The sequence below is a fragment of the Brassica napus genome (assembly GCF_020379485.1).
Source record: "Brassica napus cultivar Da-Ae chromosome C6 unlocalized genomic scaffold, Da-Ae chrC06_Random_12, whole genome shotgun sequence".
Lineage (NCBI taxonomy): Eukaryota > Viridiplantae > Streptophyta > Magnoliopsida > Brassicales > Brassicaceae > Brassica > Brassica napus.
The window spans coordinates 31,825-48,580 of NW_026014306.1; the positions used below are offsets into that span (position 1 = coordinate 31,825).

The 16,756-nt window shown below is 41.2% G+C and overlaps 4 protein-coding genes and 1 pseudogene across 4 annotated transcripts; 2 read left to right on the forward strand and 3 right to left on the reverse strand.

Moving 5' to 3' along the window:
* The first annotated feature begins 2,485 nt into the window (after window positions 1-2,485).
* On the forward strand, window positions 2,486-3,467 carry LOC125594920 (photosystem II 10 kDa polypeptide, chloroplastic-like). The gene is made up of 4 exons (XM_048770916.1): window positions 2,486-2,811; window positions 2,907-2,965; window positions 3,058-3,113; window positions 3,196-3,467. The coding sequence occupies exons 1-4, from the start codon at window positions 2,652-2,654 to the stop codon at window positions 3,341-3,343; spliced, it is 423 nt and encodes a 140-aa protein (XP_048626873.1). The 5' UTR covers window positions 2,486-2,651; the 3' UTR covers window positions 3,344-3,467.
* A 1,478-nt stretch (window positions 3,468-4,945) lies between these two features.
* LOC125594919 (uncharacterized serine-rich protein C215.13-like) lies at window positions 4,946-6,858 on the forward strand. Its single transcript, XM_048770915.1, has one exon. It carries the CDS (start codon window positions 5,385-5,387, stop codon window positions 6,522-6,524), a length of 1,140 nt encoding a protein of 379 aa, XP_048626872.1. The 5' UTR covers window positions 4,946-5,384; the 3' UTR covers window positions 6,525-6,858.
* Window positions 6,859-9,494: 2,636 nt separating this feature from the next.
* LOC125594921 lies at window positions 9,495-10,516 on the reverse strand. Its single transcript, XM_048770918.1, has 3 exons — window positions 10,166-10,516; window positions 9,819-9,983; window positions 9,495-9,741 (listed from the first exon to the last, which is right to left on the reverse strand). Exons 1-3 carry the CDS (start codon window positions 10,389-10,391, stop codon window positions 9,716-9,718), a joined length of 417 nt encoding a protein of 138 aa, XP_048626875.1. The 5' UTR covers window positions 10,392-10,516; the 3' UTR covers window positions 9,495-9,715.
* A 419-nt stretch (window positions 10,517-10,935) lies between these two features.
* On the reverse strand, window positions 10,936-12,881 carry LOC125594923 (pentatricopeptide repeat-containing protein At1g79080, chloroplastic-like). Its single transcript, XM_048770919.1, has one exon. The coding sequence runs from the start codon at window positions 12,811-12,813 to the stop codon at window positions 11,119-11,121; it is 1,695 nt and encodes a 564-aa protein (XP_048626876.1). The 5' UTR covers window positions 12,814-12,881; the 3' UTR covers window positions 10,936-11,118.
* Window positions 12,882-13,042: 161 nt separating this feature from the next.
* Window positions 13,043-16,556, reverse strand: LOC125594922 (annotated as a pseudogene).
* Window positions 16,557-16,756: the final 200 nt, after the last annotated feature.

Genomic DNA, 16,756 nt, shown 5'->3' on the forward strand with positions numbered 1-16,756 from the left:
TATATATGAAATATTTGATTGTAAGTTGTATTTTTGTATCTCTTCACGATTAGACGTGTAGCTAACAAATCGACTGATCAACCAAGTGTTAATTAAAACGACGTTGATTTGTATTATACCTTATAAATAATACTCTAGTTGATAGTATTCTAATGACTCGAGCAGAAGAGTATGCAGGGAAGAAGATAAACGAATACTAATCGTAGTCTTCTAAAGAATACTCTACTAAAGCACGCTGACCAGATCCTTGAGTGCAATCATATACTTCTGCGGATTTATATATGATAAATATGATTAGAACTTGTGTTGCTGTTAGGACTCTTATAATATTCAGACAAGGGTCAAGTTTGTTGATGTTTCCAGTTATGGAGAAGCCATGGTTGAAGGAGCATCAAACATTTATGATTTTATTAATGATCAAAGATACACAAACAAATCATCTACTTGTGTTGTTTGTCAACGGCAACGAGCGACTAGAAACGTGGTAGCCAGACGTAGTTGGAAGCTTGACAAATATGAGCTTCGTTGTATGCATCAACAAAGGAAAGACATTGCAAATCTCAGACAAACTAGTAGGGGTAACCAAGGCTGGTATTGAGATTTCAAGGGATATAAATAATTTAGTAAGGTTTTTTAGAAAATATATATTTTTATAAATTTAGGGATCAATACTATGTAATTTTTTATTAAAAAAAAAAATTGAAGGTCATAGATTAATATTTCAGTTGATGACGCCCAAAATAACATAAGTGTAATTAAGCAGCGGTAATCTGGTGGTAAGAAAAATGCGACAAAAATCTAAACTTGTTAACTTTTAATTCGTAGTTAGAAATTAAGTTGCATTTTGCTTAGTCAGACAAAATTAAACCATGGTTTAAGCGTTTTGAAGGTTACGATCTAGCTCTTGATTGGTAGAGCATTAGCATTATGTTCTACATTATCCAATCAACAATTGTTAGAAAAGCATTTAGAGAAGCATTACTAAATGTTAATGCTTTCTGGCAAATGTTCTCATATTAAGTTTTTAGAAGAGCATTTTCATTTATAATTTATAAAATTAAGGAAAATATATAATTAATTCATTTATTTTATTTAATAATATCATAAAATTATTTTTATATCTAGAAAATAAAATTTTGATTTCTAAAATATTATATATACATATATATATACATATATTATATTAGAAATATATTCATTAAAAATAAATATATTTTATATTATATACTAATTTTTATAATAATTTTAAATAGCATATTCATACTGCTCTACCAATCATCATATTAAACAATTTAGCAAAAACATACAAATTCTGCAGCTACTGCTAATGCTAATGCACTATCAATCAAGGTCCTAGTCATAAAGTTCTAAAAATACATATATATGTATATATTTGTATTAGTATTTAATTGGGGATTTCTAAAGTTTACGAGAAACCAAATCGAAAGTTTCTAATTTTTAAAATGTGTGACTAGAACTCTCCATTAGAAGAACCATTAACCGGGGTGCTTAAATGGAGTGCTTAATAATTTTTGGATTTAACAAAACAAGAACATACCGTAACAAAATAAGAAGTGCTACTTGAGGGGTGATTAATTAAGATGTTGAAGAAGTGGTGCTTAAAGGGTGTTTAATCATTTATTAGTAAAACTTTGATTAAGCAACAACCCATTAGAAGTGTTAGGGTTAAAGATGGCCTAAGTTCCGGAGTGGAGCTGATCGTCTGTATTAACTCCCTAGAAGTTATTTGGGTTTTAGGTCTTCTAGGTCTTACACCTAGGCCTGGGACGGATCGGGTATCCGTGCAATTTTAAGGTATCCGGATCCGGATCCTTATCCGGCGGATCCATAATTTTACTATCCTTATCCGGATCCGGGGTTCTCGGATATCCGGGTGTCGGATATCCTTCTAAAAATTTTAATATCCGGCGGATATCCGGATCCGGATTTGGATCCTTAAAATAAATAAATAAAATATTAATATATAAAAAATATTAAAAATAATTTAAAAATAAAATATATATAGTGTTTTTAATTATTTCTATGTATAATATTACAAAATTTACATGAAATATATATATACTATTATAAAAATGAAAATATATGAAATAAAATTAATTTTTATATATAGATATTACTATTTTGAAATAGATATTTATAAAACTTACGGATCCGGATATCCGGACTAAAAAAATCAAGATATCCGGATCCGGATCCGACTTTGACGGATCCAACATTTTACTATCCGGATCCGGATTCGGCCCCTCCGGATATCCGGATTTTCGGATCGGATCCGAATCGAATCCGGATCTCGGATAAAAGTCTCAGGCCTACCTACACCCACAGTTGCAACAAAAAAACTAGTATGGGTTGTAAAAGTAAATTAATTTGTATAAGGATCTAAATTGAAAATTAAAATAGTGACAATCCAACGTGGCAAAACTACTTCTTATTTGTTTAACGTGGCAAAACTTATGAACAACATAGACGAATCACCTTCACCAGTTGGAGATAACGTTAGTGAAGAAGATATCCAGATCATAGCCATACAGAAAACGCCACGTGTCCTGACAGGAATCACTTATCGCATCTCCTCTCATATTAGATGACCACACACATGCACTAGTGCGAGAGACGCACAGAGAGAAGAAATGGCTGCTTCAGTGATGCTTTCATCGGTGACGTTGAAACCCGCGGGTTTCACGGTGGAGAAGATGTCAGCAAGAGGATTGCCGACGCTCACAAGAGCTCCTTCTTCCTTCAAGATTGTCGCGAGTGGAGTTAAGAAGATCAAGACCGACAAGCCCTTTGGTCCGTATAATATGCACACCAGACTCTTACCTTGGTACACAAGCTACTGTTAATTAAAAACTATAGCTTATTCTGTTATATCGATTTGCTTGTAGGAGTTAACGGCAGCATGGACTTGAGGGACGGCCTCGACGCCTCCGGCAGAAAGGGCAAGGTTATATATATATATATACATAAGAACCGATGTAGATTAACGTTAAGAGTTACAAGTTTTATTTTTCTTAACTGATGCCGTTTTGATCTTAGGGATATGGTGTTTACAAATTCGTTGACAAGTACGGAGCTAACGTGGATGGATACAGGTGAAATGATTATAACACTTTTCATATTTTGTATAAGAGCCATAGAATATGTTGTTGACAACATGATGATTGTGTTTTGCAGTCCTATCTACAACGAGGACGAGTGGTCAGCGAGTGGTGATGTGTACAAGGGAGGAGTCACCGGATTAGCAATCTGGGCGGTGACACTCGCCGGAATTCTCGCGGGAGGAGCTCTTCTTGTGTACAACACAAGTGCTTTGGCTCAGTAAATCTATAAGATATGTGTGTAACCCATGTTTCTCTAAAATGTTTTTGTGTTATTCTTCTCTTAATGTTGTTGAAAACTCATAACATACTTTGAATCTATAAGAATTCTAGCTAGTGTTTTGTATACATATTCATCTATAGGTGCACAAGAACTTGAATACAACATTATATTAAGCCATCTCGCACGCCATTACCTGGCTGGTGCACTATCAAGTTTTCTACATCAACACCTAATGATTTAGAGGAAGCTGGATCAAAGACTTACTCTGCATCAACAAGCATTTGCATTGCCTCCAAGCTTCTGCATCGTCAGAAAGATATGTTTCAGCAACATACTCTGATGATATAAATATCAGATAATCAACTGATCGTAGTAGTTGCAACTGCATCAAGTGCTAGCAGCCTAGCATGGTCTTGCCACTACTTCTTGGTCCATATATCTGCGGTATTAAGTTCCAAATCAATCATCATTTTTTTTTGTTACAAATGAAAATACTACATTTTTCTCAGCAAGTGCACACCTTGATACCTTGACTACCCAACCCTTGGATGGGCCTCCACCTGATAAAATGGGCCTTCTTCTTGGTCAACCAAGGCTTTCATAATCCCATCTCCTAAACTTTCTTGAATCATAATTTTTAATAACAGTGCAACTAAAAAAGTCCCTCATCTTTCTTCTAAGCTACTCTATCTTTCCTCACTCTCAAATCTACGTTCACAAGAAATAGTCAATACCATTTTTTGTGTGACAAGCTTATAGTTAATTCTACTATTAAACAACTAGAACGATACAATAATGGTGTCACAGATGAAAAAGCTGTAGGCTGTAAGCTAGCAAGGTAATTCTTATCAAAAGACTATGAGAAAGTCGCGTGTTTTTCTTAGATATTTTGACAATCTTGCAGTTAATGTATGCGAAGATGTAAATGACTCTCTGCTGCGATCATTTCTAGATTTAGACTAAAGATACATATACAAGAAGAGGGAAGAATAATTTTATTAGCTATTCACTGTTTCACAGCTGGAAGTTGCTTTCAATCAAGGGTGTAAATCCAGTCAACAAACAACATTACGATGCTGGTTGATAAGGTGAAATCAATATGGCATTCAAATTGGCTACACTAAAAGTAGAAATCATTGAATCGACATGAACTGTGACTCAGAAAGTGATGAGACAAACTATGTACCTTCATGTTATTCCCTTTAAAATTCATGTAGTTAAGAGTGTCATGTGCAAATGGGTTTATAACTGCAAACAGAAAGGACAGTGATTCAACCCCATGATTAGTCTATAGTCCATCTTGAAATGGACACAACACCAGATTAAGAGAGACACACACACATTGCACCACCACTCATTGTATCGATACATACATGCACATGAAGTAAACACAAATAACTCCCCAAAACAGTAATTAAAGACCAAATCACAGGGAGATCTCAAAACGTGAAACCATTTTCCTTTAACCAAGGCAATTAGTAACATCTAACATCTAATAGCTACTGCTAGCTGTCAAAACGATTTCATACAGATTCGTATTTTGAGCGCAGTTATTATTATTTTCTTTTTATTGATAGATAAATCAAAAACACCCCTTATATCACGTGATCTTCTATACATCAATGATTTCATGCTTTTTTCAACCTTTATTACCTAATTCATAATATAAACTTTTTGGAAATTTCAGTTCATATAAAGAGAAAAAAAAGATACTACTATTACTTTTACTTTCCATTATTAAATAAACTATAGACAATTAAGGTAATTAAAAAGCTGCATTATTAAACTCTATCCTAATCCGTGTATTTAGCCGTTAAGAGGTTCCGCCACTGGCTCCCTCCAACAGCTGAAATACCGAAACTACCCTTATTGAGTCCGGTGAGATTCACGCGCCACCAGGCTCGTTTTATTTACTCGCAACGCTCCAAACTGTAGCCCAAAAAAACCTCTCTCTATCTGACTTCTCTCTCTCTCTCTCCTTTAGATCTGTAACCGTTTGTGATTCTCCGGCGACGACGGCGATACTTGCATGAGCGACGGTGATGGCTTCAGCTTGCGTTAACAACAATGTCACTGTCTCTCAGGATTTCTCCGCTTACGGTTGTTTCAACCCTCGAGCTTCTCCTTCCTCTTCCTCCTTCGGCCGCGAAGACGTTTCCGCCGCACCGGAGAAGCAGATTCCACCGGAGGACGGCGATTTCGAGTTTCGCCTCGAGGATCCGGTTGGGATGCTCCCGGCGGACGAGCTTTTCTCGCAGGGAAAACTCGTGACGAAGACGAAGCAGCAGACGACGGAGAAGGTGGAGACCGGAGAGAAATGGAGGAAGACGGAAGCTGAGATTGAGATCTCCGGCGGCGGCGACGGCGGTTTGTTTTCGCCCAAGGCGCCACGCTGTTCCAGTAGGTGGAGAGAGTTGTTGGGACTGAAACGATTCTCTCAAAACAGCAAAACGGCCGCGGCGACGTCGTTTAACTCGAACCCGAGTAGATCGTCCACGTCATCGTTAAAACAGTTTCTACACCGAAGCTCCAAAACGACGTCGGATGCTTCTCTCCCTCTCCTCAAGGACTGCTCAGACTCCGAATCTCACTCCATCTCCTCTTCCCGCATGTCCCTCTCCTCCTCCTCCTCCTCAGGCCACGACCACGACGACGTGCCTAGACTCTCCCTCGACGCGGAGAGACCTAACCATAACCATAACATAACCGGGAACCCCTTCGCTCCCTCTCGCAGCCAAAACGCAAACAATCCCCCGAGGATGAGGCTTGTGACGTCACGCGAGAGAGTGGGCCGAAGCCCAATACGGCCCCATGACTCAGCGATGAGCAGAGGAGTCTCCGTCGACAGCCCGAGGCTAAACTCCTCGGGGAAAATCGTGTTCCAGAGCCTCGAGCGGAGCTCGAGCTCCCCGAGCAGCTTCAACGGCGGGACGAGCGGGTACAGACACAGAGGGATGGAGAGGTCTTACAGCGCTAACGTGAGGGTGACTCCTGTCCTAAACGTCCCCGTCTGTTCGATCAGAGGCGGGTCTGTGATATTCGGACAGTTCTTCTCTCCCTCGAGTTCGTCATCATCGGCTTCAGCTTCTTCGTCGCAGCACAATAGAACAGGGAGCTTCTCAAGCAACCGAGGTCATCACGGTGGTATCAGTAGAGGGCGTAACTCCACTGATCGAATCTAAAATCGAAACAAACGATAGCTAGTAGTAATCCATGTTCTTTTAGCTTGAGGCTGTGTGTACATAGAGAATCTTTGCAATTTGTTAGGTTTTTTTTTGTCTAGGGTTCATCGACGTTTAACAGTAGTTGCTTGGTTCGGTTTGAGAGAGTGAGGTTGACGCGCTAGAGGGATGCATGTGGGTCAATAGGAAAACAGATTCTTTTTTCTCTCTCTCTCTCCCAGAGTGTTTGCTCTGTGTGTATTTGCGCTCTCCCCACGTTGGAGCTTATCTAAGCTGTCTCTTTCATGTGATATTTTTTTTTTAATTTTTAATATATTTTGTCGTTTAGTGAGTTTCGGAAATGACGCAGTTTTTTTGAGACTTTTTTTTTTTTTTTTGCGGTTTATTTTATTGTTATGTTAATCAAGGAAGGTTCGTTTAAGCATTAATGCTTGTGGATCTATATTGTTTGGTCATTGGTCAAGACAGTGTTTGGAATCACATGGTTAAGTTGTCAGGATTTTTTTCTCAAAATTTATTATGGTAATGGGGTACGTGAAAGGTACGAAACTGTGGGAAGATTACATAGACAATCAAGTCTAGTAGAAAAAGATAAGATTGGACCAGCAAGAGATTGGTATGTATACAAAGTGCAATACCCTAAGCCTCTATCACCTGTCTCTTTCCTCTGTACTTTGCCTTCCCTCTTTTGTTCCCTTCCTCCCCACTCACAGCAACTAAGGCAGTCAATTTTCAGCTAGGGTTTATAGCCTTGAGAAAGAAAAAAAGCGAATACTACTGCCTTGAAAGTTACATCTACATGATGATATATTAACTAGAGTATGCCAAGTTGCAAAAGTGATAAAGTAAGCTAGATTTGTGGGTTAAAGACAAACCTTTTGCAGAGTTCCCGAAATGGGTTTAGTTTTGTGAGTTTGTATGGGTTTACCCTCAAAGGAACCAATCAACTTTCTGGTCAGAGGCTCGGTCTTTTTGGGCATTTCATTTACATATTAATAAACACCCTCACAAGTTCCTCCCATCATTATCATCGATATATACACATCCTTATATAAAGTTTTAACTATGTTAAAGAAAAACATGTTCCTTATGTGCCCGCCGCCCTTGGGTTCGAGCCTTGGCCACTGCGAAATTTACATGTGGGCTGCAGCACCCGAGACCGAAGACCGTTACACGGTGAATCACATGGTGACGTCCTGGCAGCGTCCATGTTCACTTCGGTCTTTAATCTGGACCACCTCGGTGGGGCCAGGATATTCGGTTAGAAAAAAAAAAAAAACATGTTCGTTATGAAACAATATAGTGTGGTTAACTAGAGGAATATGTGACCCAGAGGCCATACACTCCTGTACAATTCAATATCATCGACCTTGTAGTGTAGAGAGACTATTTTATCTAAAAGGCTACGAGATCCAGTTAAATAGGCTTCAACCACGTGACCAGCACAGGAAGGGAAGACACGTGACTCACTGTCACACGCAAGTAAATATTTAAGGGGGCTCTATCGATTTTGTCGTCCAGCCACGTGACAAGATTTTGTTAACACAAGATATTAGTATTTGTAAAGGCTTTACCCAACAGAAACAAAAACGATATTATAAACAATACAGTTAACGGGCCGACATATTCGCTTTGAAATTCTGTTCTACATGATTGATTTTTTTTTTTTTTTTTTTTTCGTCAAACGGCCATTCTATTACTCAGGCTTGAGGTGGTCTGGGTAACCAGACCGGAACAGAACAACCAATGAAAAGTAACTCCCTATGGAAGGATCTAGCAGTCTTAGCTAAAAAATCTGAAAATTGATTCTGCGTTCGTGGGACATGAGTAATGCTGAACTCCGGGAAGCATATGTGTAGCGTCTCGATCTTCTCCAATTCTGTCGCAAAGCTTGGCCAAGCATGAGGTTCCTCTAGCATAGCAATCAGGTCCTTACAATCCGTCCCAAAGCTCTGACATGTTGAGTGCTGAAGCATATTCTCCATTGCCCACTGTAGTGCGTCAACTTCCGAGTGCAAGGCTGATTCACGTCGAGTAATATTTTTTAACCCCATAAGCTGAGCCTTCCCCCTACTGTCCATCCACACCCATCCACATCCACTAAAGTTGGCCGATGCTGTCCAAGATCCATCTAACAGGCATATGTTGCCCAAGCTTATGACTTGGGGGATCACCATATTGTTTCCTTGTGGCACTGGTTGTATCACTTCATTCGCCTCAAACCAGGCTCGACATTCACTCTCTGCATATCGAACTAACTCCAAAGGATCTCTATCTATCCCCCTGAATAGTTTTTCATTCCTAGCCTTCCATATATACCAAATTATCCAGGGATAAGGATCCCTGTCTTGTTCCGGCTCAATAATAGAGTTTTTCCTCCAAAATAGATAATCCATGTTCGTGTAGATGCTTGATACTGGAAATACCTCTGGGCCTGTTGGGGTTGCTGATAGGCTCCAAACTTGTAGCGCTGGCGGGCATTCAAAGATGGCATGAGTTACAGATTCTTCTAATTCTCCACACCTCGGGCAGTAATTATCACATCTCATATTGCGTCTTGCTAAATTCCTTGTTACTGCCACGTGCCCAGTCAACAACTGCCATATAAGATGACGTATCTTCGTAGGCGCCTTCAGCTTCCAAGCAAAAGCTTGAAGATTGGTGATACTTGGCTCCAAAACCTCATGTTCCTCCTCAACCTTTAATAAGTTCCGCGCCACCCAATATCCAGATTTAACTGTGTATTGTCCGTTTCTTGTGTAGCTCCAACAAAAGGAGTCGCGGCGATGAGATGAGCTTATGGCTAAACTCCTTATAAGCTGTATATCGTCCATGTTGACATAGCTCTCCAAAAGCCGAACATCCCATTCCTTCGTTGTCTGATTAATGAGATCGCTAACTCTCATGTTGGGGTGCATAACAGGCGCAACAGGAGCCGCCGGTCTTGATGGGATCAATACAAACAAACAGTATATTATTTTTTTGATTTTATTAGTAAAGCAATTAAATAAAATGAGAATTGTTTATTTTTTTACAAACTGGAAAAGAACAGATTTGATAAAAGCCCGCTAAAAGAACCAGTAGACCATATTAGATAGAAGCCCGTTAAAAGACAAGCAACCCCAAAACGCCGACGTTTCCTTAGTTCCCACGCTCACACGTAAGCCGGAGATTGACTCGTGTTTTGGACATCAAGTAGTGTCCGAAGCTGTTTTGTCTGTGTGAGCAACCATAGTGTTGTGATATAATATTACAATATAAATATATGCTAACTGTATGACTACTAACTACTACCTTGAATGTTGTTGGCAGAGAGCATGTGATCGATGTTATCAATACGCCTTTGTATAGATTTAAGCACCAGATTCATCGACGAGACTCTCTGTTTGACGCTCGAGATCCTCGACGCGTGCTGTACAATGAACGGCAACGGAGCGTTCTCCAGCAACTGATCGAGCTCTGTGTGTTTGTTTTCATCGCATTCAATTAACACAAAACCAAAACTAGATTCGATACCAACTTAACCGGATCGATTCGTAAACCAATGTAATTTCAGGAAATAAATTATTAAACCGGAGACGAAGAACGTAGCGAATCGATTTGGTTTAACACCGGTTAAGGAAGAGGGGATTGATTCGTACCTTGGACAAGTCGATCGAGCGAGCCGGAGAGTTTGTCTTGGCTACTGAGAGTATCGATTGATTTAGAGTCGAATTCCTTAATTACGGACTCTAGCATCGCCGATAGCCCTCGAGCCATAGCTTCTCCACCACCACCGCCTCCGATGTGACCATCTGCGGCGGTAGATGACGACGAGCTAGCCACATCAGCTGAATCGCGGCGGCTCGATTCAGATAGCTGCTCCATTTACCGGCGAACTTAAGATATACGTTTTGGCATTTAAGAAGTCTTATAAACAAGTTTTGTCCTTCAAATGACGAAATTACCCCTTAAAAGTTAACTTATTTATCATACATAGTATGAACTAGGGGAGACATTTAGACATTCATTCGGATTCCGATAGGGTATATAGAGTTTTCGAGTATTTCAATTTAGGGATAGGATATAAAATCTGTTCGGGTATTTTTTATATTTTCGGCTGGATTTAAATATTTTTAGTTTGGATTCAGATAATTCAGATCGAATTCGGTTATTTAAAATCACTTAAAAAATAAAATTGAAATTAGCATAAATATTGAAAGAAAGCAAAAAAAAAAATCTAAATTAAATAAGATAAAGAACAAGGTATTATCTGATTGGATTCAGATATCCAATCTTCTCTAACTCAACATCCGTTCGGATACTTTATAGATCGGACCGGGTTCAAGTTAGGTTTTAGGGCCGGGTTTTGATTCGGTTTAAGAGTAAAATGCCTTGGCCTAGTATAAACTTTAGATTTTTTCTGGCTCGCTTAAAAAAACACAACAATGTGTTTCTTGATTCTTATTAATCTCTGTGACTCTGTCCTATTCAAGAACTGAACCTTACATGAACAAACCATCCTCTTAAAACTAAACATCATCTCTTAGTCAAAATGATACAAACAGTAAAAGGAAAATGTATATAATCAAGTTTAGCCTCATGATGATCTCTTTCAATCAAAATCTAAATTAAACTGCATCACAATCCTATCTACTGCATTCTGCCCCACAACCTTACGCGACCTCAGCTCTTCAAGAACCTCTCTTGCCAGCTCCAGCTCACCCTCATGAGCTATCCCTTCAACCACTATCACATACGTCGTCTCGTTCGGCATCCTCCTCCTCTCAACCATCATCTCAAACACCTCCAACGCCAAATCCGTCCTCCTTATCTTGCAAAACCCAAGAATCATCGCGTTGAAGTTATCCACCGTTGGTTTATTACAGCCCTCACTCTCCTCCATTATCGACAAAACCTCCATAGCTCCACCAAACATCCCTTCGTTACACAACCCCCTGATCAACGCCGAGTAGGTGTGCGAGTCAGGTTCGAACCCGCACCTAGTCATCTCGCACAAGAGCCGAAACGCAGCGAACGTGTTGCCTTTCCTGCAGAGGCTCGTGATCACGCTCTTGTAGAAATCGTGCGTGCAGCATCTCTGCCTCTTGCTCAAACTCTGTATTATGTAAAACGCTTCTCGCACCTTATTGTTATGCTCATCACACAACGCTCCTAACGCGTTGTATGTGCCTTCGTTAGGCTTACAGCGTCTGTAAATCATGTCGTCTAGACACTTCACGACGAGATCAACCTTCCCTTCCTTGCATAGACGCGCGATCACCGGGTTGTAGCTGGTTGCGGTGACTCCTCTCCCCATCTCGCTCAAAACCTCCATCGCCTGGTCCGTCCTTCCATGAAAAGCCAACGAGTTGATCAAAATGTTATAAGTAACAACCGAAGGAGACTTATCTCCACCGTCCATCTCAGCTAACAGCTCATTAGCCTCCTCCCACCTCCCATCACAGCACAAACACCTCAAACAGATATTATAACTAACAACATTAGGCTTAAACCCTTTCTCCGGCATCATCTCTCTAAACATCTTCAACGCGTCATCAGTCCTCCCTTCTTTACAAAAGCCAGTCAACAGCACATTGTAACAAACCAGATTAACCTCACCACCCTTCGCAACAATCTCCTCCAGGAGTTTAACAGCTTCATCAGTGCCGCGCTCTTTGTAAGCAGCCTCGAGGAGGAACGAGTAAGTGAAGGCGTTGGGAGCTAACCCTCTCTCCATGAGCCTCTCGACGAACTGGAGGCTCTGGCTGAGGCTCCCGAGCATGCAGAGGCCGCGGACAAGAGCGTTGTGAGTGACGGTGTTGGGAGGGAAGCCGTGGTGTTCCATTTTCTCGACGAGCTGCATCGCGTAGCCGACGTTGCCTCGCTTGCAGAGCTGGTTGACGAGGTAGGTGTAGGCGGAGGCGTCGGGGATGACGCCGGAGGTGACCATTAGCTCGATCACGCGGATGGCTTTTTTGAGCCTGTTGGCTTTGCAGAGGTCGTAGAGGAGCTGGGTGGAGTGTGTTACGTTGGGTTTTTGGCCTTTTGTGACGAGGGCTTGGAGGTGGGAGAAGTGGTTGTTTAGTCTCGGCTCGTCGCTTCTCGGGTCGTCGGGTTTCCAGCTGGATCCGGTGATGGTAAAGGCGGAGTCTTTGGGGGATAGCGTTATCTGGGTCGAAGCTAAAACCCTGGGGAAACCTTTGTTGACGGAGGGGAAGTGGGGGAAACCAGTGGGGAGGTGGGAGACGAACCCTACCGGAGATGGGTTCGCCGCCATGGATAAGATTGGGTTCAACAGAGTCGACATCTCCCTCGGCGAATAGAAAATGGAGAAGAGAGATGAAATGAAAGTTTTTGGGTTTTTTTAAGCAGAACCCAGAAAATAAAAGGATCACTACGCAAAACCTGTTTTCCTCTGGCTCTGTTGTCATCCACGCGTCAAAAACATGCGCGTGTTCCGCACACTCTTTGCATACACGTGAATGCTCTTAGCTTGAGAGAAGAAGATGCATGAACAATGAATATTAATTCATTACTAAAAAGCATAACCCCAAATGTTTATTTCATGAATCATAGAAAATAGAATTATCAAAAACATGAAAAAGTTGCAAAAATGAGAAAAAAAAAAAGAAAAACACATGACATGAACTAGACAGGAAGACATAAGACACACAATGACTTGGCTACAAAGTTCTGCAAAAGCTAAAAGACTTAGTTTCTCTGTACAGAGAGCAAACTTCAAATACAACTCCTCTTTCTCTGCTGCAAAAAAAAAGAGTGTTTGAACTGATTCTCTCTAACCTTTTCTTGTTACGGTATCTGCATGATCTTTATGCCTTCATATACAGACATTTGCGAGATATGGTGTCTGGATTCTATACTCTGGATACTATCGGCTCATGGCTGGCTCTGTTTTCTGGCTTCCGAGCATAGATTGTTTCAAAAACTCCATCAGTAACCTCTTCTGCTGCTCATCAATATGTGGGAAACTCGAACGTAGAAGCTCAATAGGCATTTCGCGGACAATGGCTTGCGCAGCTGCATCAGATATCTCACTAGCAAACTCTGGAGGCAGCTGCGAGTTCAGACTCTGCATGATGCCGTCGTATTTGCTGATGCAATACCTCATCAGAAGGTTGTAGAACTCGTTGAAAGAAGCACGCCATAGAGCCATGCCCGCGTTGTTGAAGTTATTACCCCGGAGAAGCTCTGAAGCCCTGTCGAGCGTAGATTTCAGTACAGTTGAAGCTCCGTCTCCAACAGGACTGCCTAGAGGACGGAGCGGTGGCTGCTCGGAAGAGCATGACACCGCTGCTAGACACGCGCTGATGGGTCCCAACTCCATCTTGTGGATGCACGAGTTTACGACGTTTGCAAGCTTGTTTGTGGTTTTGGCGATGTCAGGATCGGATGAGAGGACTCCAAACAGTGATCTCAAATGTCGGAAAATGCCCATGCAGACTATCCTCATTAGGTCGCTTCCAGGGAAGATAAGCTGAAGATACCTTACGAGTAGCTTCCGACCCTTTGGAAGAGAGATGATCCTTTGAAAGATGAAATCATCTTGCGACCTGCTTTGCCCATTCTTGGCGAGGGGATCAACGAGCTGCAGCGAAACGGCGAGGCTTTCCAGCAAAGCTTGCCGTTTTTGTTTCAACTGGTTTCCTCCATCGTGGAGTTGGCTAAACTGTAGGAAGCGATCAATGTCATCAACATCGAGGAGGAGGTTAAGACCATCCTCAATGCACACTCTAGCTGCAAGCATGGGTTCTTCATCAAGGGGCTTATCGGTAGCTTTGTTATCCGCATCACCAGATTTAGTTGAGTTTGGAGGGTCCATTTCAAGAAGGGGACGAGGCCTGCGGATCGAAGAGAAAGGAACTCTGCCAAGAGCATCGACCTGAAGAAACGCATGGGGCTCGTTGTTCGTCCGTGCACGTGGATGGAGGAGGTCCCTCAGATGATTTGGACAGAAATGATGTTTTAGATTTGCACCTGCAGATTCTTCGCAAGACATGCTTGATGGTAGTAGTCATCAACGTAAGGATCATTGCTGTGTGTAGCAGCAAGCTGCGCTCTCAATATATTCTCTAGCTCGCCTGCTGACATATATTTGGAGCGGTATGGAGGCCATCCGCTATTTCTCCTCTGAACGCCACCATCAAAGCCGTGTTGATGGAAACGCATGTTCTGTCTGTTGCCTTGAGCCGACCCTGGTCTTGCTTCCCTTGGATCAACAAACCCAAGCATTCCATCATAACTTCCAGAGGATGATGATCGAGAAAGATGAGGATTAAATAACTGAGGCTGCATTGGATGTTGTGATCTATTCTGAGGGGGCATCAAACCGTTTTGATGAGACGGCTGTTGTAGCAACGCGTTGTTCATCCATTGAGCCTGAGGGCGGTTATTCAGGGGAAGATCTGGACGAAACTGAGGCACGTTTCCAGCGCGCTGGGGAGATCCATGATGCATGCCAGCCAACTGAGGCTGCAAAGTTGGGAACTGAGAAAAGATTGGCGATCCCATTTGAGGCCCACCAGAATGATATGGTGCAACATTTGGGTGTCCTAAACGCTGTTCTGGTGATATGCTGCTTGGAGGAGGGTATGAAACAAAAGATGACTTCGGGACAAGAATCGGATCACTGGGAAACTGTTGTTGATTGTGGTTTTGATGTAGCTGATGCCGGGGTTCGAGATGTGGTGTTGTTCTTTTAGGGTCCAGAGTAGAGAATGGTTGTCCCGACCAAGCCTTGTCATCTTTGATGGCATCAGAGTCCAGTAACTTCTGGCCATTCCAATCTGGTAACTCCTCCTTATAAGTCCAGTCAGGTGCTAAAGAATCTGAGAACCAAAAAGAAAAATTGATTAAACAACAAACCAAAGCCTTGCTTGTAAGATAGATGGAGAACCATGGCAATGTATTAACTCTGTAGGAAAAAAAAAAGATAATAACAAGGAAAATGGAATGCCAAGCAGCTCAGTCTAGATCATAAAGTTAAAAGTAGAATAACGGGCATAGCCGCATAAATGTGATATATCAAATCAATGTAAATGCATCTATGAAACTCACTCTGTCTCGGTCGCCTATCAATGATTGGTCCCGTGTTTCTATAGACCTCAGGATCCCTATTCAACTGTAACATAATAGACAAAAAAAACCAAGAACAATGGCTTGGTCAACATTTTGAATATAAAAAAGAAACACAAACAGAAGGCTAGGATGCATGTGTATTCAATCATCAAGCGTGTTCAGTAAAGCTAAGCTAACCTTTGAGAAAGTAGTAGCAAGATCATCAACGTTAGACAGAGGCCTAGAATCTTCAACCTGGGGAGGATAAGGTAAAGTCACTCCGGAGTGTATAATAACCAAAGAAAAGTCTCTTATCTCTTCCACAATAGGGTGAGACTAACCTCTTCGTTGTCAAATGAAAAGCCTTCCCTTATTCCATTAAAAGACAGAATCTCATCTTCCTCTTCTTCCAGTCCACCAAGCTCAACCTCCTCCACAACATCGTTCCCAAAAAGGCATACTGAGATGCATCAAACATTGAATCACCTGCACCACAGCAGAATCTTTCAATTAGATTGAAAATAGCAACTAAACAGTCCCTAATCTTCGTCGAGTACAGAGCAATGAAACGAATCAACTCAAGTTCGAGATACTAATCCACAGTTGAAGAACTAAATTCAAACTAAGATCCAGATTCAAATCTACAACAACCAGATAAAAACGATCTGGAGAAAGAAACAAACCTGAAGGATTATCTGCAACTTTCTTAAGATCGTCGATTCCAGGAGCTTGATTAGTATCCATAATCGAATCTACAAAACCCTATCTAATTCCTTTTTTTTTTTCTATACAACGAAGCGAACTAAGATTGTCAATCACGATTCCCTAATCCCTAAATATCAAAATTGCTAAGAATCGATTTCACGAACGAGCGAGCTTCTTTTACTGAGAGAATCAATACATATCGGAGAAGAAGAACCCTAGATGATGACAGGATATAGCGACGACGATGCCGACCTTCTTTTTTAATTTATGATTGGTTGATGCAAATATTATTAATATATTGCATTTCTAATCCCTTTAAAATGCCATAAAAATAAAGAAAAAATGAAAAATATATTTCAAGATAGAATTTATAAATTAAGATAGAATTTTTTTTTTTTTTTTATAATTCTGGTATCTGGGCAGCCACATTCCCAACTATCCCTCGAAAATGGTCCAACGCCCCAACGGAA